The sequence below is a fragment of the Aspergillus flavus genome, chromosome 3 (genome assembly GCF_009017415.1).
Source record: "Aspergillus flavus chromosome 3, complete sequence".
Classification (NCBI taxonomy): Eukaryota; Fungi; Ascomycota; class Eurotiomycetes; order Eurotiales; family Aspergillaceae; genus Aspergillus; species Aspergillus flavus.
In genome coordinates, this window is record NC_092407.1 from 2,532,499 (window position 1) to 2,554,777 (window position 22,279).

The 22,279-nt window shown below is 50.1% G+C and overlaps 8 protein-coding genes across 8 annotated transcripts; 6 read left to right on the top strand and 2 right to left on the bottom strand.

Moving 5' to 3' along the window:
* The first annotated feature begins 161 nt into the window (after positions 1-161).
* Positions 162-5,679, top strand: F9C07_2282070 (dDENN domain protein). Its single transcript, XM_041290965.2, has 4 exons — positions 162-1,467; positions 1,527-3,836; positions 3,900-4,154; positions 4,213-5,679. The coding sequence occupies exons 1-4, from the start codon at positions 822-824 to the stop codon at positions 4,350-4,352; spliced, it is 3,351 nt and encodes a 1,116-aa protein (XP_041144685.1). The 5' UTR covers positions 162-821; the 3' UTR covers positions 4,353-5,679.
* Positions 5,680-8,930, top strand: F9C07_2282071 (pentafunctional AROM polypeptide). The gene is made up of 2 exons (XM_071510537.1): positions 5,680-8,354; positions 8,411-8,930. The coding sequence occupies exon 1, from the start codon at positions 6,155-6,157 to the stop codon at positions 8,219-8,221; it is 2,067 nt and encodes a 688-aa protein (XP_071365053.1). The 5' UTR covers positions 5,680-6,154; the 3' UTR covers positions 8,222-8,354; positions 8,411-8,930.
* F9C07_2282072 (Zn(II)2Cys6 transcription factor) lies at positions 8,931-13,931 on the top strand. Its single transcript, XM_071510538.1, has 9 exons — positions 8,931-9,190; positions 9,253-9,319; positions 9,378-9,759; positions 9,808-9,971; positions 10,020-11,037; positions 11,093-12,286; positions 12,360-12,719; positions 12,804-13,792; positions 13,863-13,931. The coding sequence occupies exons 1-6, from the start codon at positions 9,074-9,076 to the stop codon at positions 11,616-11,618; spliced, it is 2,274 nt and encodes a 757-aa protein (XP_071365054.1). The 5' UTR covers positions 8,931-9,073; the 3' UTR covers positions 11,619-12,286; positions 12,360-12,719; positions 12,804-13,792; positions 13,863-13,931.
* F9C07_1419970 (alpha/beta hydrolase) lies at positions 11,800-14,727 on the bottom strand. Its single transcript, XM_041285358.2, has 4 exons — positions 13,891-14,727; positions 12,804-13,792; positions 12,605-12,719; positions 11,800-12,500 (listed from the first exon to the last, which is right to left on the bottom strand). Exons 1-3 carry the CDS (start codon positions 13,900-13,902, stop codon positions 12,662-12,664), a joined length of 1,059 nt encoding a protein of 352 aa, XP_041144687.2. The 5' UTR covers positions 13,903-14,727; the 3' UTR covers positions 11,800-12,500; positions 12,605-12,661.
* On the top strand, positions 13,932-16,817 carry F9C07_2282073 (carboxylesterase family protein). Its single transcript, XM_071510539.1, has 3 exons — positions 13,932-14,799; positions 14,854-15,345; positions 15,410-16,817. Exons 1-3 carry the CDS (start codon positions 14,674-14,676, stop codon positions 16,499-16,501), a joined length of 1,710 nt encoding a protein of 569 aa, XP_071365055.1. The 5' UTR covers positions 13,932-14,673; the 3' UTR covers positions 16,502-16,817.
* Positions 16,818-18,171, top strand: F9C07_2282074 (protein-tyrosine phosphatase-like protein). Its single transcript, XM_041290967.2, has 2 exons — positions 16,818-17,455; positions 17,564-18,171. The coding sequence occupies exons 1-2, from the start codon at positions 16,951-16,953 to the stop codon at positions 17,929-17,931; spliced, it is 873 nt and encodes a 290-aa protein (XP_041144689.1). The 5' UTR covers positions 16,818-16,950; the 3' UTR covers positions 17,932-18,171.
* F9C07_2282075 (uncharacterized protein) lies at positions 18,172-19,329 on the top strand (the record flags this gene model as incomplete). The annotated part of the gene is made up of 2 exons (XM_041290968.2): positions 18,172-18,472; positions 18,605-19,329. Exons 1-2 carry the CDS (start codon positions 18,298-18,300, stop codon positions 19,327-19,329), a joined length of 900 nt encoding a protein of 299 aa, XP_041144690.1. The 5' UTR covers positions 18,172-18,297.
* A 71-nt stretch (positions 19,330-19,400) lies between these two features.
* Positions 19,401-22,212, bottom strand: F9C07_5090 (putative pH signal transduction protein pala; the record flags this gene model as incomplete). The annotated part of the gene is made up of 7 exons (XM_071511304.1): positions 19,401-19,647; positions 19,765-20,167; positions 20,214-20,788; positions 20,838-21,732; positions 21,782-21,836; positions 21,904-22,141; positions 22,205-22,212. 7 exons carry the CDS (start codon positions 22,210-22,212, stop codon positions 19,401-19,403), a joined length of 2,421 nt encoding a protein of 806 aa, XP_071365056.1.
* Positions 22,213-22,279: the final 67 nt, after the last annotated feature.

Consider the following 22,279-nt stretch of genomic DNA (forward strand, 5'->3'; position numbering starts at 1 on the left):
AGGTCGTAATAGTAATGGTAATAGTTAGCCGGTAGAGAGGAAGAGACAGGCACAAGAGCGAAAGTCATTATGCACTGACAGTTTATCGGTTGTGCGTGTGCGGAGCGGAGACAGAAAGTAGGAGAGAAAGAGAGAGGGAGACGGACTACTTTTTGGCCGCCGTTTCTCTTTTCCCCCCTTCTACTAGTTGGACTACTTTACTTAGTAGTCAGTCTTGTCTACGCAACCATCCGTCTCTGCATCGGACGTTCTTTTTCTTCCTCGAAAAAAAAAAAGAAAATATAAAAAGGAAAGAAAAGTGAGAAAAGAAAAAAACGAGGAGTCAAGATCTAAAAAAAAAAAAGAGCTCTATCCTCAATACCCTATTTTCCACGATTCCATTGTCATATCCAATTCCGTTTTCTTTTCTTGTTTTCCCCTCATCCAATCCCGTCCATCATTTACTCCTTTTTCTTGTGAATGCAAGTGGCACTAAGAAATCCAACCCCCAGACAAATTTTCCTACTCAGGAACACAAAAACCTCGTTTCTGCTCCCTTCTCGTACTTCATTCCTATCGTCTCGGAATTTCCTCAACAACCCTTTCCGACTTTGCGACAGCGTCGCGATTCCAGACTTATGTGTTCTCGTTCCTACTGTCGTTACCAGTCTATTTATTCCGAAACCTCTGATCGCTGAATTTCACACACAACACCCCCCCGTTGATGCTGGTGGAGAATCCGTAGCGTCAAGAGTTGAATTCACTCCATGTTGTAACGAAGTCCACGAATTGAGACGATTGATGATTACAACCCCGCGATCGCCTATCGACGATTCGACGAGATGCCATTCTCATCCTCCTCATCCTCCTCCACCCCCGAGGTGTCTACCACCCCGCTCGCAGATTACTTCTGGATCGCAGGTGTCGATGGCGCGGAAATCTTAGAGACTTTCCAAAGACTCGGCGACGAATACAGGGCAAACAGTGCCACCGCTCCTGGCCCCGCTCTTGCGGACACGATCGAGGAAGATGCGGACGCGGAGGAGGCACACGACCCCCGTCTGGACTCCCTCTCTCGACCCAATTCCATGGCTGGGGGCCGCAATTCCTTCCAGCGGTTCTCAATGCGCTCAGGAGACTCCAGTGAGTCCAGTGGGAATGGTACCAGCAGCAACCGGAGCAGTCTGACCATCAAGGGTAATCAGTCGCCCAGAGGGTCGTCGTTTCTAGAAGATTTCGACTTTGACAAGGCCCTGTTCAAGTTTGCAAACGAGCGGGAGTCGTTCCTGTCGGATCTGAGTCTCAGTGCCGGAGCAATCACTCCCACCTCCCGTCCTAGGTCCAGGTTACGTACACAGAAGATTGTCTCCGAGGAAAGTCCCTCCCAGCCATCCAGCTTGCTTCGATCAGGCATTGGTAGTGTGCGGCGTCATATGGCATTCAGAGACATGAATAGTATGAAACGGCAGCCGTCAGTTGCTCGTCAAGGTGAGTGCGATATTATAGGAGCTGAGAGCATCGAGTTTACTAACCACAACTTCAAACAGCTTCTATCCGCACCTCGCGACGACTCAGTAACTACAACTCAGTTATTCCGGCACCGCAACCGTTGGAGATCTCCCCTACCATGCATCCCCTGAAACGCCGTTTCGAGCCCGTTCTCCTCGACCGGTACCCTACCAAAGGAATGTCTGACGAGCTGAAGCAGCGAGGCAACTTCCCGGACTATGTTCCGATGTTTGCCTTTCCGAACGATATCCATATTGTTTCTTCAGACCAGAGACCGCGCTCTACCTGGCACGGGTTTGTCATGACAACCGACAATGGCTCACGACTGCACGCCATTTGTGTTATCATTTGGATTCCACTGAATGCGCGAGCTGCAGAAGAGTTGGAGAAACGCTGCGAGGAATGGCGAAAAGACAATATGACAGACGAAGAGCGAGAGCTAGCGGCCAGTCTCGGTGAAAGGCTAGCAAGTGAACGGGCCAAACTTTCGAGACTTCTAGCCCAACTGCCCACGGTGCCTTCAGGGTCAGAACAAAGAGAACAATTGGAGGATGAAATCAGTGCGGTTGAAGAGAAAATCGGCTTAATGACCGATCTTTTACGCCCAGTGCGGCACGGCGCAGCATCGAAAATCGAAGGTCTAACTGACGGCGACACGGGATTCTGGATCCCCCGCGCTTACGGGATTCTTGGGAGGGAAGAAAGCATGACGAGTTTCTGGAAAGAGTGGCTGAAAGCAGTAATTGTGCCCATGACCGAGGGAAGCATTCAGCGGATCCCTCCAAGCTCTCCACGGATGGGGATGTGGCAACCCTTGGAACGATATGTGATGAACCTATGCACTGAGGCATTTAGCCCCAATTCGTCCAAAACCCAAGTGGAGCTTTCGGTTCGGGAGTTGCGCCTATTTGCGCGAAAAGAGGCTACCAACGAACTGCCAGGCTCCCGAAATACTGATCTCTATGCATTATTCCGAACTCTGTCACTGCCGAACATCATCATTCTCTTCGAGTACGCTCTGACCGAATCGCGTATAATATTCTTGTCATCCCATACTTCGATGCTTTACTTGGCGACTAGAGCCCTGGTTGATTTGTTGTTTCCCTTCCAGTGGACTGGGGTGCTCATTCCTGTTTTGCCTGCGCGTTTAATTCAAGCTCTCGAAGCTCCTTGTCCCTATATAGTAGGTATCGAGCGGAGGTATGAGAAGGTTGAGTTGCCATCGGATGACTTCGTCTTGGTGGATCTCGACGCAGACCTCATTGAGAGTACAGTTCGACCAACGCCCCTGCCGCGTCACCAGCGGAGGAAGCTGCATTCGCTGCTTCAACTGGCCGCCCCTCACCACAGTCGGTGCGGTGTCCCAACCGGTCCGCCAGCATATGCAGTGGAGACGTTCCCGTTTGATGCGTTCATGTCGGAGAATTCCTCTATATACCACTCCAAAGCGCAGTCGACACAGTTAGCTAAATACGTCAGTCTCAACTCGAGCGCATTCGGCCAGGCCTCTATGCAGGGAGCGTATGCGCCTCTCGTATTCAACGCCTATTTGCATGCTCGCTATGAGCAGGTTCCGTCTAGGGGATATTCGTCTAAGGGTTCTGACCGGCCGGGAACCGGATCATCCAAGACCGGATCGCCTCCTTCACCTAGAGATAGCTCTCCCACTTCAGGCCATTTCCCGGGTTCTTCGCGAACTGATTCGGGAATGGCTCTTCAGGCATCTTTGCGTGAGAAGCGCTCAGGTCATTTCGATGCTGCATCACGAAGAAGTTCGTCGTTTGGTATGGAGTTAAGAGGAGGTGTCCCAAGACGGCCAAGCGCTCCTTTCCTAGGTCACACCTCGAATTTATCCGTGACAACCCTGAATACGGATTATAATTCTGGGTCAACTTACGCACCCTCTGTCTATGCCCAATCGACTGTTGCTGCGTCCACAATTGTTCCCCAGCCTTCTTCGCAACCAATTCACAACTCCGAAGGTACCTGTTGGGTGGAGGGGCATTGCTTGCAAGTGCTGCCATGCGACGACAAGTCTATTTGTGCAATCTGTGATGAAAGGGCTGATGAAGCCATGTACAAGTGTAATGCCTGCAAGACCCTTGTTCATAACCGCTGTGCCTTACAGATCTGCCTGGTGTGTCCCGCTGCGTTCCATCCAGAACAGATTCGCGCCGCATTTGTTAGGTGTTTTGCCAGCTTGCTCTATACCTACAAGAAGTTCTTACAGCCTGCTTCCGGTGATAAGAAGAAAGCGGGCCTAACTTATAGCTTCAACATGGAGGCGTTCCTGAAGAGCTTGCCAGGCGAGCACGCTGAATATGCTGCGGTACTACAGCAAACACAAAGTAAGCCTTCATTTCGAAACCAACTTACTTTCTTCAAAGTCCTTATCACTAACATCCTATCAGGCTTCAATGAATTCATCAGTGAAAGAGAAAGAGTCAATCCCAAGTCCAAGGACCCAAGAATGGCACTTTTTGATGAGATTGTCTTGTCTAAACGTAATCGTGGGCGGACTTCTTTCTTCTCCAGCCGAATGCAGACAGATTTCCTTTCGGATACGTCGAATCATCTCTGGGTAACTGCCAGTGCTAGTTCCTTCGGTCCAGGTAGCAGGGGGCAACAAGGCCTTTCTGGGGATTATACCCGTGTCGTCACTAGAGGTTCGTCGTCTCTGTTATGCAATCTACCACTTTTTCCATGCTGACGCCTACTCTACAGCACCAGCAAAACTCGATAATAGCCTGATGAAAGAGCCCCGCATGATCCACGGAGCACCTCGGGTATCGAAGACGGCAAACAATGCTCGTAGAAAGCCGCTGCCTAAGCTCATGAACGGGCTGGCCATTTCACCGCCATAAACGTGAAACACGGCTGGCGGAGTGCATTTCTCTAGCTACTATTGGATATGGCATATCCCGTGTTGTACGCATGCCACGTATCCTCAGGTCGTATCTCGCAAAGTGCAGATGCAGAGCGTCATGTGGATATGTACTGCGGAAATCGATGGAAGTCATACCCACAAATACCTGCTTCTGTGGACTCAAAACTTTTGTCGATGACGTCCTTGGGCATTGGTAGCGTGTACTTCTTTGGCTCACGCGCTCTATGACTGCCGCTGCATATTAGCCCTCTGGGGAATGGGCGCTGCGAAGTATTTACTACACAGAACGATGAGTTGAAAATATCCTTGCATTTGCATCTCTGGGGGAGCAAAGAGGTGCATCGGACATACAGAATATCCTACGCATTACCATATCTCCATAATGATCATGACCATGGCATACCACTGACTCCGGTTTTGAGTTGTGGAGGTACATACGTTGCATACATTCATATGTGTACGCAAATGCGCACATACACCTTTTGTGCTGATCCAACCACTTAATATTCGCAATCTTTGGAGGATCTGCACATGATCGTGCTTTCCCGCCTATTCTATCTTGCCTTATTTTGGTACTTCTTGTGTTGTTTTCAATACCCCTTTTCAATTGGTTGATCCTATTGTTTTATGTGTTCGATTTCTCTTGACATATTGGTGGCTCACGTTCTGTTCATATATCCCTACTCAACTAATCATGGCCTGCTTCCAAGACAACACAAACCAAGTGCAGAGATAAACGATAATACGTATGAGTAGGATGTGTAACTTGTATAGCTTATCGTTCTTGAGTGGCTAGCGGACAAATAGGCCCTTATTTGGCCATGTGTGATACCACCCAAGAAAGTCCCTCGGTCAGGGAATGATGTTGGTGGATATCGGCGGGCCAACGAGAGACAGTACAGATAACACCATGCGAGGCTTTTTCCTCGTATCATAACTCTTTAGGTTGTGGATCGCTTGAGCTTCTGGTAGCATCTGGCCCGTAGGTAGTGAAGATGAAATCGCAAGGTTGGGTCACACCAAGAGATGATATTGCAGTTCCCAGTCAGACTGGAAAAGTTGTTGAGGTGTGCTATATAGTCCATCCACAGTGTTATTTCACCAACATGGAGCCTCTCGTATGGATGAGGGTTACCTGAGGTACTAGGTAGTGTATTGTCCATCCAGAGGGTACCTAAGGTTACAGATGGCATGGCAGTAGACTGGTCTGATTGGCGGAGAAATCGACTCCGCTCCCCGTAGTGCGGAGCTGAAATTCCGGGGAAATTTAGCCGTCGGAAGAAGAGCGTCTTACCAACTTCATTCATTCACGACCCTGGTCCTATCGTCTTCCTCACGTTGTATTGGCAAATGTGATTGTGGTCTCTCCTTTTCGTTCTTTTTTTATAGCGCCCCGGTCCAAGGATTCTCAACCGACTCGAATTGCTCCTACTTATTGGGCGAGTTGTGATTCGATTTAGTAGTGTCGGCCCTTCCCTATTGACATCTCGGGTACTGCATACTAGTCGCTTATCTCCAATCGACTCCAGTCCATCTGCCCTGATAAAGTCCACTCTCCCTTCTATTGTTTGGTTAGGGTTTAAAGTACCACTCGACTACGTGTGGATGTGAATGTTTCTTCAAGCGTCTCATTCTTGATCTCAGTGCTTCGTCGGTTGTCTCTATTATTATTTTGATTGAAGTACCAGATTTGGCGCTACGGTCTGCTATCTTTTTCCCTGGAGCCCCGGCATCTTTCGGATACAGTATGAAGGAGCAGAGTACTGCCCATGCGATGAGATGATGCAGACAGCCATTCATAAGCCCGTGGCTATGACACTCTTAACTGAAACCTCTTCCCCTGTTACCTCAATCAAAGGACCTTCTTCCTTTGCTATCACTTCTCCTGTCCAAAACCTACCCCCGGAGCCCTCTCGCGCTGTCGCCATTGTATATGGCCCCAATCAGGATACTATCGTCCAAGTCGTCGCTGAAATCCTGGGAAAGCCATGGACGACGGAATCATCCCTGTCCACGCTCGGGCGGGGCAGTAATGCTGTCGTGACCGGGATCTTGGCCGATGATCTGGGTCGCGCTCTGGAAGGGTGCGAGAAGCCTGCCGGCATCTTAATCAACACGCACTGCGTGGATGATGGATCATTTCCGGACGAATCACTCACCGACCGCTGCGACTATGAGTTTCTGTACTCCCTTCGGAGTCCTTTCTTTCGCCGCGATCTAACCCGGTTTTTGTCTTTGATCCTGGGCCAAACCAGACCACACGAAGACTTGAAGACCAAAAACCGCACTAATTTTATCTCCACGACCTTTCCGGACGTCCATGCGGCGCTACCCAATCTTGACATCCTGTCGGTAGGTTCTGATGCTGTCGAGATCCGTGTAGACCTATTGGTTGAGCCCTCGCCTGTGGGTATTTCCAACCGGGTGCCCAGCCTGAGGTACGTGGGACAGCAGTTGATGTTGCTTCGGCAGCATACTGAGCTGCCAATCATCTTCACCACGCGGTGCACTAAGGAAAATGGTAAGTTCCCCATGGAAGACCCGGGGCTATTTTACAGGTATCTTCGCCGGGCGATCCAGTGGGGTGTCGAGTATATAGATGTCGAGCTGTGGCTTCCAGAGGATATCCGGAGACAATTAGCGGAGGTCAAAGGAAATAGCATCATCATGTCAGCATTTCATGATTTCTCAGGGACATGGAAATGGACATCCCCCGAGGCACCGCGGGTCTTCGCGGAAAGTGCCAAATACGCGGATATTGTGAAGATGATTGCTATGGTCAATACGGTAGAGGCCAATTATGAACTCGAGTATTTTCGGTCCACGATCAAGAGGGCCCATGGATCGTACCCCCTCCTGTCGGCTGTCAACATGGGACAGATGGGCCAGCTCTCGCGAGCACTCAACACTGTGTTCTCACCCATCACGCATCCGCTATTGCCGATGATTGCAGCGCCGGGACAACTAACCGCGGCGGAGATTAACGAGGCGCTCCATATTATGGGGCAGCTGCCTAAGCGCGACCTGTACGCCATCGGATCATTTCGCTCAACACCGCAGTCGATGTTTATGGAGAAATGTTTTAACGAACTGAGCCTGCCTCACACCCTGACTTCGATTGACCGTGGACCCATGGGTTCCATCGAACGAGTGATCACTCAGCCCTCCTTTGGGGGAGCATCAGTGCATCCGCCTATCTCGAGCAGCACCACATGCATTCCAGCCGTCAGCGACGCTGCCCGTGCAATTGGATTGGTCGACACGATAGTGGCAGCAAACAGCGCTGCACCGAATGCTCAGTTGGTTGGGGAGAATGCGACATGGAAGGGGATCCGGGCAACATTAACCCGAGATTACGTGCCGTCTGCATATCGCGGCCGAGCGGCGATTATTCTTGCAGGTAGTGAGAGCGAGGCATCAGCGGCCATCTTTGCATTACGCAGCTTAGGCGTTGGAGCGATCTACACGGTGGGGTTCCGAGCGAGCGGCCCGCTGGCGGACGGATTAGAGCCGTTCACGTCGATCCAGTCCGTGAAACTGGTTGAACAGCCGTTTGTGATTGTATCGGCGTTGCCGCCAGAGAAGTCGTTGCTGGTCCAGCCGCTGTTGCGACACTACCGCACGAGTGGTCAAACCTCACCACCATCTACACGGGGGAAAGTGTACCTCGACTTGACTCGAGGTGAACGCACGGGGGACCCCGTCGGAGTCGCTGTGCGTGCGGGATGGACAGCATACGGGATTGAAGATGTGAATGCATGGACAACGGTGGAGACGCTGCGACTGCTGGTGGGACAGAATGTACCGTTTGATTTTGTGCGAATGGCGTCAGGTCGTGTGTTTTGATTTGATGTATATGTATTGGAGTACTGATAGATGAATCGGACTTATGTGCAGCAAACCGGTTTCAAGGACTTGGAGGGAGGGGGGGGGAGGAGGGAAGGCCAGAGCCAATACTTTTCAGACCAGGCTGATTGGAGTAAGTTGAATTTAATCAGGACCAGATTCTTGCAGAACATAAAATGACATTCTAAGGATTTGATTAAATTAGCGGAAGGACGGCGCCGTACAGTTTTGGTATGGGACTCTCTGAGATGATACTACATCGGGACTAGGGAAGATGATGGTGTGACAAAAGCATCCTTGTCAGGTAATCTACTGTACATTTGAAAGGGGAAGGTGAACGTGAAGAGTGCGGATGCATATCATGTTATTGCCGACCGGACGGCAGTCCGTGATGGACAGGGGAAAATCCCGTCGAGGATAAAAGGTATTTAACCGAATCTTGCAGATCACTAAGGTTGCACCACTACTTAAGTTCAAAAGGATGTGAAGGTTTTGCTTGTTAAACGCCATGGGAAATTAGACTCGAAGTGTATTTATTCAGTACTACTCCGTAAAAGTATTGGGAATTGGGAAAAGGTTTTGGTAATTCTGGTAAGCCTGTAAGCGACCATCCCCGCATCGGCTGTATCTCCGTCACGCTAGCCTTCATCCAGTGTAGTCCCACTCGTGTTCTCCACGTTTTTCCACTGCGTTTAAATCTGGGGTCATTCTCTCACTCTTAACCTCCTCTTCTTTTCCCTTTTAAACCCTTTGCTTCTCAATGCTTGTCAAGAATCTTGTTTATACTTCTCCCTCCATATCTCCCATTTGTGTCTACCGTATACCCACCGGCCTATCTACGCAAACAGGCATATGTCATGTAATGTGGCCATGTCACGACCTCAGGTCAGCATCGACCGGCTAACTCCCCGCCGAGTCAATGCCGAACCGCGAGAGTCGATGAATTGCAAGTCATGTCGGAAGAGGAAGGTAATTAAACAAAAATACCTCATACCGCTCGTCGCGAACAGTTGATTCTAAAATTTTATTAGATCAAGTGCAACCGGCTGCGTCCAAGTTGTGAGGCTTGCAAGGTGTTCCAGTGCCCTTGTATATATGGTACACAACAGACAGAGGATGCCATATTCATGCCTGATCCACTAACGGACGTCTTCAGATGCCGTACCGAAAAAACGTGGCCCTAAAACAGATGTCTTGGAGGCCCTACTCAAGCGCGTCGATGGCTTGGAAAAGCGTCTCCAGGATGACAACCATCCCCTGTCGCCCACCTCCTCTGCCTCTCCTACCAAGTCAATGGAGCAACTTGCGGCACAGGTGAACTTTCACCCTCCACCTCCATCGCACACATTCCCCCCACCTCCGACGCCGCAGCAATCTTCTCAAAGTCACAGGCTACCTGACTCGATGCTGGACGTTTACTTTGCTCGACTTCATGGCAAGCCCTACTTTATCTTGGACGAGTCTGCTACCCGCCAGCTTCATCAGCGAGGACACTTACCCGTATGTTTATCTATGGCTATCCATGCTCTGACGATAAGGTCTGTCACAACTTGTCCGTGCTCTCGAACGTTTCTGACATTGCGCAGATATACCGTTCTCAACCCTTCTCCTCAAGGTCTAGACTATGCTCGTCAGGCTCGACGCTTAGTGGACATTGATGATCCTTCTATTGAGGGGCTGCAGACTCTTCTACTATTATCACAGACCTTTTTCGCTTACGGTTATGGCAGAAAGGCCTACATGGCGTTGAGTAAGCTTCCCCATCCCAGTATACTTGCCCCATAACTAACATGCAAAGGCAATGCTGTTGCTATGGTCTTGGCTTTGGACCTGTATCGTGAACTACCTGCTCAAAGCCCGTCGCGTAGTGCGGAACGTGAGATGAGGCGTCGTCTCTTTTGGACGGCTTATACCATGGATCGCTTTCTTACTTGTGGCTCTAAGCGGCCCTGTCTCCTCGCTGACCATTCCATCGTATTACGGTTACCTTCCGCTGGACCGGAAGCTGGCGAATGGTTTAACCCGGTCGGTCCCAACATCCAGTTCACATCCGACCGTCGCAAGGGCCCAGGAGCCACTGCTCTTTTGGTCGACATCACTCGAATTTTGGGCGTCACCCACCGCTACTTAGCTGCTGGCGGTGTCAAAGGTGACTCGCATTTTCCTTGGCATGCTCTCTCAAACTTGTCCAAGATCCGTCAGGAACTTGACATCTGGGCGGCCGGCACGCAGGACCTATTCGCCTCAATCGAGGCCCTATTTGGTCATCCAGAGAGCACGCTTCTGCTTCTTAGCAAATTGATATATCACCTAGTCCATTGCCTGCTGTATCGACCGTTTCTTCCTATTGACCTCGCTGAGCTCCGCGGGACGGGCCAGCATCAGTCATGGCAGATTGAGGCTACCACGCTTTGTTTCTCGCACGCCAATGCCATCGCCGAGTTGGTTGAGCTGGCGCGCCATGCGCCGCGCATTGAATGGCCGGACTTGATAGCCTACTGTGTTTGCACCGCTGGTACGGTCCACATTCACGGCGTACATTACAATGGCCGCGAGGGTGAAGTATTCGCATCGAGTGCTGACTTCCTTACGCGTGAGATGAACCAGCTAATATGGCTGCGTCATTCCTGCTCGGGAGTTCAGCACCAGCGCGAGATGCTACAAGCCATTTCGGCATGTCACGCAGATCTGGTGCGAACATTAGCTGCGCGACCGGTGCGGTTCGCACCGGTCTTCCATCTGGAGGATTTTTTCGATCGGTATCCAGGATTAGCTGTTGAAGGAGCGCATGTAAGATTAGTGGATATAGATGACCCGTGAGTTCTCTCTGTTGTTAAGGCTTAATGATCTCAACCTAACGGTGATTTAAAGCGCCCGCTTTGACCGCGTGGATGCCCACGACGGGAATAGAGCGATTTATCCGGCGATCCCACCAGCTACGCCAACTCTCCCATCACAAGCCGGCCGAAGCAACTCGATCAGCTTCAACCCACCCCAGCCATCACCCTCACCATGGCTTGGCCCCGACCTGAGTCTTCCAGACGGCAGTCTCGGGTTCTCTCCGTCCGGGGTAAACACCTCCCCAGCCGCATTCCTCTCCGAGCCATTCAACGCACCGACACCACCGTCACAACCGCAATACGCCACCTTCCCCTTTGAAGCATCCGTTCCGGGGACAGCTTTGACGCCGGACGCTCAGTCCCAAGGTAGCGCCTCGGGGGCGGGAGCGGGGCCGGGAGACCAAGGCTCGTCCGAGAAGGACCCATTCCTAAGCTTGTTGGAGCAGCTAGCGGAAAACGAGCACTCGCAAGGGGGTCCGAGCGAGCTGGACTTCTTTCTTGGAGAGAGCTTAGAGGCACCGAGGGACGGATGCCAGGATGAAGTTGTTAATGCTTAGTTTATGATACCCTCTATGTACTATGATATATAATATATATGAATCTATGAATAACGACGGTTCTATGAACGATCTCCGGCCTGGCTGAAGCCATGGGTGATGGGACTCCTAGTAGTAAATGTCATATTATGTCCGAGACAAGTAAGATATCCCCACGGTAAAGGGCTCGTCCCCTCAGCCCCTCGTCACGCTAGGGACTTTACCGAAGAGCTAAAGGGCGAGAAGAAACAGTTGGCAATTCTCCACAAGCGCGATCGAACTAAGCCCACACCCGCAATCATACCATTAACCGATGAGCCAATCGCATGAAAGGACCAAGACACTGGCCCCCGGAGGATATACCTGTTCGGGTCAATTGTCGCCGATCCCGAAGCCCTACCCTGCGGCACCGCGTACCATAGTAGCTTGGTCTATACCTTGGGGTTAGAGTGGTTAGATCCGACGGTCCACATATCCGAGGAACGGACGTGAGACTATTTTTTGCACACCCGCGGAGTAAGAATGGCCAAAGAATGAACCCTGACTATCTTTCCCCGGGGCTTAGTGTTCCCCCGTTCCCTGTAAGCGATGGTTTGACCCTGTGTTTCTGCAGGTCCCTTGTCTGGTACATTATACCCTCTAGTGTGGGTTTAATTTATGTTCAATGATGATCTCAATTATTGTGAAGGGTATGATAACATGTGAAAGAATCATAGAATCTCTTGTTGAGACTGGTCTAGTATTGACTCTCTTTTACCATAGTCATATTATACTTTCCGAACGCCTAGTCTACGATGATCAGTATATCACACGCACAAACGTGAAACAGAAGAGTAGATACTCGAGAATTAGCCGATGAAAGAAATGTCCAGCGATCCGTCGAGACTGGCTGCACTGATATACCTATCAGGAAAACTTGCATGAGTGAACAGAGTGGTGGATAAACGAAACGAGATAAGGATACCATTGCTATTATATATATAGGGAAGGCTTGTATACTATCATACCTAACAAGTAGCTCTTACCATTCAATCAAAACAAGACTTGGAATCTATATTCTCCAATTAACTAGATATCTTACTATCGCCATCAGGCCTGTAGTCACTTCGCCAAGGAAGGTTACTATGTCATCATCAGTAAAGCATTCAGATTGACTCAAGCTCTACACCCATCGTGAGACTGTAGCCCTAGAGCCTTTGTGCTGACCTTTTCTCCAAAATTTGGTCCCTCACCCATCGGATCTCAAACGCGACTACGTCTGGACGGATGAGATGGACATGATGACCGCAGTCAGGAAGGTAGGTAAGACGACTGTTGGACGACAATCGGAGTTGCTCAGCCTGTGCACGCTGATCATATTGATCCCAGCGGGCGAGTAGTCTGCGAAAGGCCGCGCGCTGCGCTTCAGTACCGTTGCCCGCCTCCACACCTTTCTCATATATCCGTTGGTAGTCTTGAGAGCCACGACACCGTATAACACTCAGAGGTCTAACTCCTAGTGCTTGGTTCCTATACTGCTCCTTGCTTCCTAGTGTCTTACAGACTTCAATTGCAGCTGCAGATTCAGCCTGTGATGTCGGGAGTCCTCGTGCAATGTCTGCTGCACGAGCCCTCCACTCGTCTCGAGAGAGTTGAGCACTGTCGCGTAACCCCGTGACCTGGCTGAATTTGAGGTCACCCAGTACAGCGTTGATGTCCAGATCTGGATCGTCTAATAGCTCTGCTTGCCTCTCCGTCGATGCATCCGCGAGCACCATTCCGGCTACTTCCTCGGGGTAGAGGTGCAGGTACTCGCGCGCAACAATACCACCATAGGAGTGAGCAACTAAGAGGAGGGGAGGGGTCAGGTCCGCGCTGTGTAGCAATTGATGCAGCTCGGTGGCTGCTGTTGTGGCCGTTGGCTTCATAGGCCCATCTTGACTGCGTCCTAGGCCGGATCGGTCATAAAGGACAACGGGTGCAAATGTACCCACGAGCCTTTCAACCGTGACGTAGGACGAAGCGACATCTCCTGCACCTGCGAGAAAGATAACAAGCGGCTCCCCAGTCCTACGAGCGACCCCGCCTATGGAGAGGAAGAGGCTGTGTGTCCCGATGGAGAACATCGCGCCGCTTTGGCTACCGTGTGTATCGGACGTCATGAGGCAATGGATATCTATAGCATGATCTGGTATTGAACTGGTGGGACTTCGGATCTAACTCGTGGAGTTAGAAGAGGTTCCTGTGTTATGTCCGATGTTGGGATTTAATCGGTCTTTGTTGTACCATATCACGTGGGAGGAGACAATCTCACTGCGTTCATCATTTCTCGACGAAAGATATTCGTCAGTTGCCTCTGGTACCACAGTGATCAACTCTGGTAGAGCAACACTCCTTGTCAAAAATGATTAACATGGTTCCTCGACATCCTTATGAGTTTTCGGAGAGTTACTATGCGGTGCACGAGCTATTACTGGAAGAAGCCAAGCATGAGCATTTAGTGACTTTAGGCTTACCAGTCACACAGGTAGCTGGACATGTGTTTTAAAGATAGGACTCCTCTTTTCTGGTTGTTTACAACCAAACTAGCCAAGCATTGAGGCTTGCAGACTGGGCTAATTCATCATAGGTCCTGAAGAATCCTTGAGGCCCATACCGTGTTGAATTGCAACCTGACTCGTCCACTCAGGTAGTAAGAACAGCTGTGTGCATCATCCTTAATGTACAACGCAAGGCAGCTTCATCGAGGCATGGACAGATAAGATAATAACGTTATTATTGGTTAATGAAGCTACTTGTATAACTTAGGAAATCGGGATACAATTGCCTCTTAGAGCACATGTGACCATTGAACCCTTTATTTCCGGGCGAGTGAATCATTTTCCTTGTCTGCATGGCATACTGAGGCAACTGAAGGACTTTTCGTTGAATTTCAATTAATTCACTACCGTGGGAGGCTAAACAAGTGGGATTTCTTTGTATAAGAAAGCCGCTTTCTGGTTAATGAGAGCTACTTCAATATTTTCATCCCATGCGGCTAGCCGATTAATATGTTTCTTGATTCTTAGCCACACAATTCTGTCTTCGATCTGCTACAATGATCATAGATCTTTCTATCTCCGCTCTTACGTTTTTCTTAGTGACGTATCTGCACATCTCCACGGCCTCTTCCCTGCCTGTGGTTGATCTAGGTTATGAGCTCCATCAAGCATTCTCGCTAAATGTAAAGCACAGCTCACCACAAAAACCAAGGCATTAGCGACTGACACTATCCCAGGAGACTACTAAACTCTACAACTTTAGTAACATCAGATACGCAGCTCCACCTCTAGGAAACCTACGGTTTCGAGCCCCGTTGCCGCCTAAGGTGAACCGCACTAAAGTCCAGACAGGGACAGTAGGTAGAATTTGCCCACAAGCTACGCCGATATGGAGCAGATATATTATGCCGCAGTTTTTGACAAGCTACTTCACAAACGCAACGTTTAGCGCTTCCCTCGATGTCTCCTCCTACCCTGTCCCACTCATCCAGGACCCCAGAATCTCGGAAGATTGTCTTTTCCTTGATGTTGTGGTTCCACAGAAAGTATTTGACCGAGCTCAGGGCGAAACCCCGGTACCTAAAGAAAGTTTGGCTCCGGTCATCGTTTATTTCTATGGCGGAGGGTATGTTCTAGGCGATAAGGGTGGTGTTGATCCATCTGGTCTCATTCAACGAAGTCAACAGCAGGGGAAGGACGGGGTCATATATGTGGCTCTGAACTACAGGGTAAGTATCTCAGTCTTTATAGGTGAAAACAAAAGGACACCCTATCGTTGACTACAATTCATAGCTCGGTGCATTTGGCTGGCTTGCTGGTCACACAGTATCCCGCAAAGGAACCCCCAACGCCGCACTTCATGACCAACGACTCGGCTTGACCTGGGTAGCTCAGAATATTCATCTGTTCGGAGGTGATGCCGACCGAGTCACTGTCATGGGCGTATCTGCTGGATCAGGGTCCATCCTTCATCAACTCACTGCGTACAAAGGGCTCCAGGGACCTTCCCTATTCCAACAGGCCATCCTACAAAGCCCCTCCTGGGAGCCGAACTATGACACAGACAAGCAGGAACGGACATTTCGTCAATATCTCAAGCTCCTCAACGTCAGCACCATCGAAGAGGCTCGCCAGTTACCTTCCGAAAAACTCATTGCTGCCAACACCCATCAGGTTTCAAGCTCACCCTACGGAACATTCACTTACGGCCCCGTGGTGGACGGCGTCTTTGTTGCCGGTCTCCCGGGCAAACTTCTGCTGCGCGGGGAGTTCGATCATAGCGTCAGGATATTGAACGGTCATACTTTGAACGAAGCTCTCATGTACACGCCTCCATCCAGTTTTCAAGAACGGGGTTTACTCGCACTCATGGACGAGCATTTCTTTGACCTTTCGGAAGATATGAAAGAGACCATCGTAAATGTTCTATATCCACCCATTCTGGATGGGAAGTACGGGTACCTCGGCTGGGTCGAGCGAGTCTCTTCCGCCCTCTCAGACATATGCTTTCAGTGTAATTCATACCACTTGAATCACGCATACAGTAACAGCACTTACACCTACGTATTCTCCATCCCTCCCGCTATGCACTGGATGGATCATCCCTACTCATTCTACATTAAAGGTGGAAAGCCTTTAGTTGAGAATCCTCTCTTCCAAGTGACAAACGAGACGGTGGCCTTTATCCTGCAAGACTACGTTACAAGTTTTGTTCAAACGGGAAAGCCGACTTCTTCATTAGCCCCGGCCCTCGAGATATGCGGCCCGGAGAGCCGTGTGGTCAGTATAGGATCAAACAATATCACGCGGATGCGTGATCCAGCTTGCAATGCTCGGTGTGTTTACTGGCAAACTGCGTTTGCCTACAGTCGGGACGACTTGTGAGGCGTATTTCGGTTATTGCATGATGGGTAATGGTTTTGAGAGGTTGGATCAACGCAGATTGTATGGCTGTCGAGACTATGAGGAGTTGCTTTTCAGACTGTAGTGTACAGTGCATACGTACTTCGGGAAGAAAATTGTCAACTAATTTAATATGTTGTGCTATCAAAGACTCTCTTCTCTCATTTGACTCATATTCTGCTACGAACCCCCTAAATCCACATGCACCGTTTATATGAACACATCCCAACTCTCGTATCCTAGGCCTCGTATAAAGGCACAGTCATACATGAACAAGACCCGCACTTCCCCATAGATAACTATAAATAGCCTTCGCCGTCCCTGGAAAATCTATATAAAACCCGCGACCACCCATCACATACAGCTACTCAACATATCACCAGCCTTCCCAAACACCATAAATAGAAGAAACCCTAAAACAACAACGCGCAATGGAATCCAACAAAATCCCCAACTACAACCCCCAAGAACACCTTACAACCGACATACGAACCGAAATCCCCGCCGAAACAGTCACCACCATAACATCGCAGGCCCCCTTCGTCACCATCCCGGGACTCTTCAACATCCGCGACCTCAGCAGCGGCAATCTGCGCCCGGGATATGCCTACCGCTCCGGCGTTCTAGCCAACATCTCAGACGAGGGCAAAACATCCCTCCGCAATCTAGGGATATCCACCATCTTCGACCTGCGCAGACCAGATGAACGGACTAAATCACCTAGCCCTGTCATCGAGGGCGTCGAGACCGTCTGGGAACCGTATATCCGCGAGCCGGGTCCGATCAATCCTCTAGACTTCAAGGAAGAGGATCAGGGCGTCTCCGGGTTTCTGAGCATGTTTATGTGTATCATGGAGATCTCGACACCGATCTTTAGGAAGGTCTTTCTGCATATTAGGGATTGTCCGCAGAGACCGTTTCTTTTTCATTGTTCTGGTATGTATTTATGACATTTTGCTTTTATTCTGTGTGTTCATTCTGTTGAATGTACTTATGTATATATATGTATGTGCAAGTACTAATGGCTCGGGTCAATCTATATAGCCGGTAAAGACCGTACCGGCGTCCTAGCGGCTTTAATCCTCTTGCTAGCGGATACGCCCTCCGACGCCATTGTCCATGACTTCGCTCTTAGTCGCGTTGGAATCGAACCCGCTCGAAAAATGCTTATGGCGGCCTTTCCGACCCTCTCCGGCGCTGTGACTCCGGAGAATGCCGGGTGGCTGGAACTGATGAGCGCGCGGGCTCCTGCGATGGTTGCGTTCTTGGAGACGGTTGAGCAGTCTTTCGGGGGCGTGATGGGGTATTTGACGGGCGTGCTGGGGTTCTCGGATGAGGATGTGGAAATTATGCGGGCGAATTTGAAGGGGAACTTGGAATTAACGAACGTTCTACTTCCAGTTGGTGTATGATGGAGATACTAGTGTTCATTTGGATAGATGGGTAATGGGGAGGGACAAGTATGAACCATGGGGAGCTTCATCCTAACAAACCCCCCACCACTATGTATTCAATCGATACTTCCCCAATCAGATATCCTGACCATATCTAAGCTTTGCGACCTTTGATAGGCATAATTCAAGCCATAAACGCTATACAAATTAGGGTCCCGATACCATCACATGACATGACATCATGACCAGTATAGTCATTCCAGCATCATCATACCACCCTCTTATAATCTATGAAGCCAGAGAAAGAAGAAGTAGCATAAATTCATCCGAGTAAAGTACCCTAACACACACGGACAAGTTTCTTCCCGCCTAAATAAACGTACAATGAACACCCTCGACACCCTAGCAACGGACCACGGCTGGGTCCATGGCGCCGTGACCAAACCCTTCACGGCCATCGTCACCCTCTACATGGGCCAGCAATTGGCGCTCGAACTTGCCGTACAGGAGATAGTCAGTGTCATCAATGAGGTATATTACGGGGGTGATAGTGATCTCGGTATCATTTCCCAGAGCCTGTTGTGTCTCTGCGATATATGACACACGGATATAAAACCTCCTTTTTTTTTTTTTTTTTTTTTTTTTTTTTTTTTTTTTTTTTTTTTTGACTAACTGGTTCCTTACTTCAAAGACGAATATCTTAGAGATATATGGAGCACAATAATTCACACATCTCGGAAAATCCCTCGAGAAAAGCCGCACACGCCCCCGGATGTCCCGACAGCTCTCCAGATTCGTCTCGCTGCCCTTCTCCTGACGCTCAAACGCCAGCCGGACCCGGCGCCGATGCCTACAACTCATCTGCAATCGCCTGTTAATGCTCGTCGGGATCTGTCCTGGAGACAGCTGCCGCTGTTCGAAGAGACGGTTTATGAGGCGCTGAAGGATGAGCCCGGGCGACGGGCAAAGTTTACCAAGATCGAGACCGAAGGGTGGGTGAATTTCATGGCGTTTTTGGCGCTAATCACGAAAGAGCGAATCGTGGGGCTAGAAGATATCGGGGTTGTAGTCCTTCGGGAAGCATTGGAGGAGAGACACGATTCTCTTCCTTCGACGGACGGGGCGGATGATAGCAAGATCGATGAGGCAACGCGGTTGAATGTGTTTGTAGCTGCGGCGGCTATTTGGGCGGTTATTATGGGAGAGGAGCTGTGGGAGCGAATGGGGCAAGAGGATGAGTGTCCAGTGGGTTTGTCTCTGGGGCCTGCACCTAAGCAACTTATTGGAACAATTCCTAAGCGGCGTTGGGAAATGTGGATTGCTCGACTTCAATTCCTGAGCCTGCGTGAAGATCTTAAGATATGTACAAGAGAGTTGGCAGCGGAAGCCGCTGCTGTTATGATGCGGGTTCTATAACAACAATCAAGAAAAACAGGTGTAATGTATGATGTACCATGGCTCTATAATTGTGAGTAATGCAGTAAATATTAAGAAAACTTCACTCCCTTGCTTGGATCCCAGGTCCCCTGTGCTCCGAATCGAATCCCCATCTCGGGTGACCACACACCGGGAGCCATTGAGGGTCTTGTGTTGGCTCGTGTTGGTTGGGGTGCTGTTAGTGGCTCATCCCTTGGTGGTTGGTGCTGGACTGGTTGAGGTTGAGGTGGAAGCTGATTCGGTGGCTGAACTGGCTGGGCAGGCTGGACAGGCTGAGCGGGTTGGGTGGGTTGTTGGCTATACTGGCGTAGATGTGGTTGAGAGAGATTGAGCGAGGCCATCGCCGCAACGCTGGTGATGTCCCTACTGAAGTCAGCGCCTTGAAATCAGTTACTGGGCTTTCGAACTACTCACCCTTCTATTTGGCTTGCCTCCATCCTCCGCTGATGTACAAATGCTTTGCAGTCATCCCGGAATCGACCGACGATCTTGGCCAAATCATTGTAGAATTTCCGTCCCACCTCGATGTTCGAGATGATTTCCTTGTATTTCAGATAACCATTTTCCAGCTCTTGCAAAGCCTTCTCCCGCTCCTTGGTTGAAGCATCGCCAGTGTGCGCCCGAGTAAATGCACGGTTAGCCTCCCGCACCTGCGCAGAAATCTGGTCTTGCTCGTGTTGCTCCTGGGTCACCATCTCCAGATCTGTATCGTACAGATGCAGCTGCTCCTCGAACAAATCTTCGAACTGGCTTGCCTGGATCGCCTGCATGGGGAACTCCCGCTCCAAGCGGGCGGCTTCCTTGAGAAGGGCTTTGCCTGAGAGTTGTTAGTGTTGGTCTTCGAACCCAGCCTTGTAACTTACTGATGTCATCCGTTCTGGCTTTGTCCTTCAAAGCCTGCGCTCGGCGTTTCCGTCGGTTCTCCAGCCGACTTACTTCGCTCAAGCAGCCCCGTAGCCGAATAGATTCCCGTTCGACCTCTGGCGGAATTGCCGCTCTCCGGCTGCTAGGGACGTACATCTCCAAATCCCGGTTAGTACCGGTCAAAACTCGGAAGACTGCCTCCGAGTCTCTCAGCTTCTGCTCTACCAGATTATCGCTACTCTGAGCGGAGGAAAAGTAGCCGTCTATCTCTCGAGCAGTAGTGTACAGCTTCGACGCTGCTGCTTCGGAGGGCTCTCTGGCCCACCTGTCAGTTCCGTATTTGCGGCGCGAAGAGTCATCCTCTGCCTTTTCTGCGGCGAGTAGTTCAACACCCTCATTGTATGCAGCTTTGTCATTGGCCTTCACCCTGGCGGTATCCTCGAGTGATCTCCGCAACCGGTTCAACCCATCTTGCTGGCGCATTTCTTCCGCATGGGAGACCAACGTAGGCGGTAATCCAAGAGGCTTTTCCAGAGCCTGCAAGGAGCCCGGAAGATTCAGAGATGATAATAAACTATACCAGTTAGTATCTTGCTCATCATAGCCTAGATTTTAATACTTACTCCCGTAATTTGTCCGTCATGGTCTCCAGCTCCCCGATAATTGTCTCGTTGACAAGCCGATCACGGCGGTCGGAGTAAATACTGGCAGCGATATGAACGGCATATGGCACCAGCTTTGAAAATAACGGCTGCCCTAAAGGTCCGTTGTCTCCCAACATGGAGATAGCATCAGTCACCTGAGATGGCGCCTTCGCTGCGACCATACATGCTCGATCGATGATCTTCAATTCTGACTTTGGAGGGACTGGATTGAGATAGATTACATCGTTGTCTTTCTCGGCGCGCTTTAAGTCCTCCGTCACACGGTTTTTTAATCCTTGCAAGTCCCCTAGCACAGTGCGATTGATCCAACGTGATTCCTTCAAGGCCTCGTTGACACAAACCTCGCTGTCTCGAAGACGAGCCACCTCTTCACCATACTTTCTCTTCTCCAAACAGTCCAAGGACTGGCGATACTGCGCAGCGGCAGCAAAATGATGATGCTTGGCCGTCATATGGTGAATCCATTCAGGACTAATGGCATTCGATTGAACCGCATAGTCACCTCCTTCTGCGTAAAAATCGGAGACCTTGGCCGCCAGCCGAGCAATGGAAGCATCTTTCAGCCCATCCTTGACGGCCTTCTGCCAGAAGCACTCTTGTCCCTGCGCGAGAAGAAGCTGTTCCAGACTCTGTAGTGTCATATCATCCATATCCTCTGGGGGAGAGGCACGAAGATCAGGGAGGATATCCGCTCGGAGATGTGCTAAGACTCCAGCTGCCTGGCAGAGGTAGTTGCATGCCTGTTTGAGTCCATCTGGTGTTGTACGATTCACCGAGAAGGCTAATTGCGAGTATAGTGCTACCAGGTTAAAGAGGATATTGGCAAGTTCAAATCGAATATTGTTCTGCGAGACTTGTATTCGTTAGCAACAATGCTAGTGACCGAATTACTCTTAACATACTCGGTCTTGAGGTATTGAAACCAAACGCAGGGTACCATGGAAACTCGACTCCAATCTGTAGACTCCCGCGTTAATAACGGCTTTGTGGTCAGTTCCCCCACCGCTATGCTACGGTTACTCACATCGACCGGAAACTTTCCACCAAGCCATTTCAACTGCGCGGCATATGTTACCAACCGACTGATCCCACTAACATGTGGCTCCTGGACATGAATCGCTTCGTTACGCAGGCGATCTATGATCAATAGATCATCTGCGAACATATCTGGACGCTGGTCATACTTGGTCGAAATATACTGAGTGATCGCATCTGACAAGGAAACGGTGTGAGAGCGTCGAAAGGGGATCTGAAGGATATTTCTGAACAATAAATTAGCCTAGACAATCAAGATGAAACAGCATATCCTTAGAGACAGCACATACGATGTCATGCTGGGCAACGGTCAAGAGCGCAATGAAGGAGGGATCGTCGCCGGGCAACTTTTGTTGATGTTGTTT

What these genes read in the sequence shown, in the direction of transcription:
- F9C07_2282074 (XM_041290967.2), top strand. Translation starts at nt 16,951, where the DNA reads ATGGAATCCAACAAAATCCCCAACTACAACCCCCAAGAACACCTTACA. An exon ending in GTTTCTTTTTCATTGTTCTG is followed by an intron (nt 17,456 to 17,563) that starts GTATGTATTTAT and finishes CAATCTATATAG; the next exon opens with CCGGTAAAGACCGTACCGGC.
- F9C07_2282073 (XM_071510539.1), top strand. Translation starts at nt 14,674, where the DNA reads ATGATCATAGATCTTTCTATCTCCGCTCTTACGTTTTTCTTAGTGACG. An exon ending in ATCAAGCATTCTCGCTAAAT is followed by an intron (nt 14,800 to 14,853) that starts GTAAAGCACAGC and finishes ACACTATCCCAG; the next exon opens with GAGACTACTAAACTCTACAA. An exon ending in ATGTGGCTCTGAACTACAGG is followed by an intron (nt 15,346 to 15,409) that starts GTAAGTATCTCA and finishes TACAATTCATAG; the next exon opens with CTCGGTGCATTTGGCTGGCT.
- F9C07_2282072 (XM_071510538.1), top strand. Translation starts at nt 9,074, where the DNA reads ATGTCATGTAATGTGGCCATGTCACGACCTCAGGTCAGCATCGACCGG. An exon ending in AGTCATGTCGGAAGAGGAAG is followed by an intron (nt 9,191 to 9,252) that starts GTAATTAAACAA and finishes AAATTTTATTAG; the next exon opens with ATCAAGTGCAACCGGCTGCG. An exon ending in ATCCATGCTCTGACGATAAG is followed by an intron (nt 9,760 to 9,807) that starts GTCTGTCACAAC and finishes GACATTGCGCAG; the next exon opens with ATATACCGTTCTCAACCCTT.
- F9C07_1419970 (XM_041285358.2), bottom strand. An exon ending in GACCAAATTTTGGAGAAAAG is followed by an intron (nt 12,720 to 12,803) that starts GTCAGCACAAAG and finishes ATGATGACATAG; the next exon opens with TAACCTTCCTTGGCGAAGTG.
- F9C07_2282070 (XM_041290965.2), top strand. Translation starts at nt 822, where the DNA reads ATGCCATTCTCATCCTCCTCATCCTCCTCCACCCCCGAGGTGTCTACC. An exon ending in GGTACTACAGCAAACACAAA is followed by an intron (nt 3,837 to 3,899) that starts GTAAGCCTTCAT and finishes ACATCCTATCAG; the next exon opens with GCTTCAATGAATTCATCAGT. An exon ending in TACCCGTGTCGTCACTAGAG is followed by an intron (nt 4,155 to 4,212) that starts GTTCGTCGTCTC and finishes CCTACTCTACAG; the next exon opens with CACCAGCAAAACTCGATAAT.
- F9C07_2282071 (XM_071510537.1), top strand. Translation starts at nt 6,155, where the DNA reads ATGATGCAGACAGCCATTCATAAGCCCGTGGCTATGACACTCTTAACT.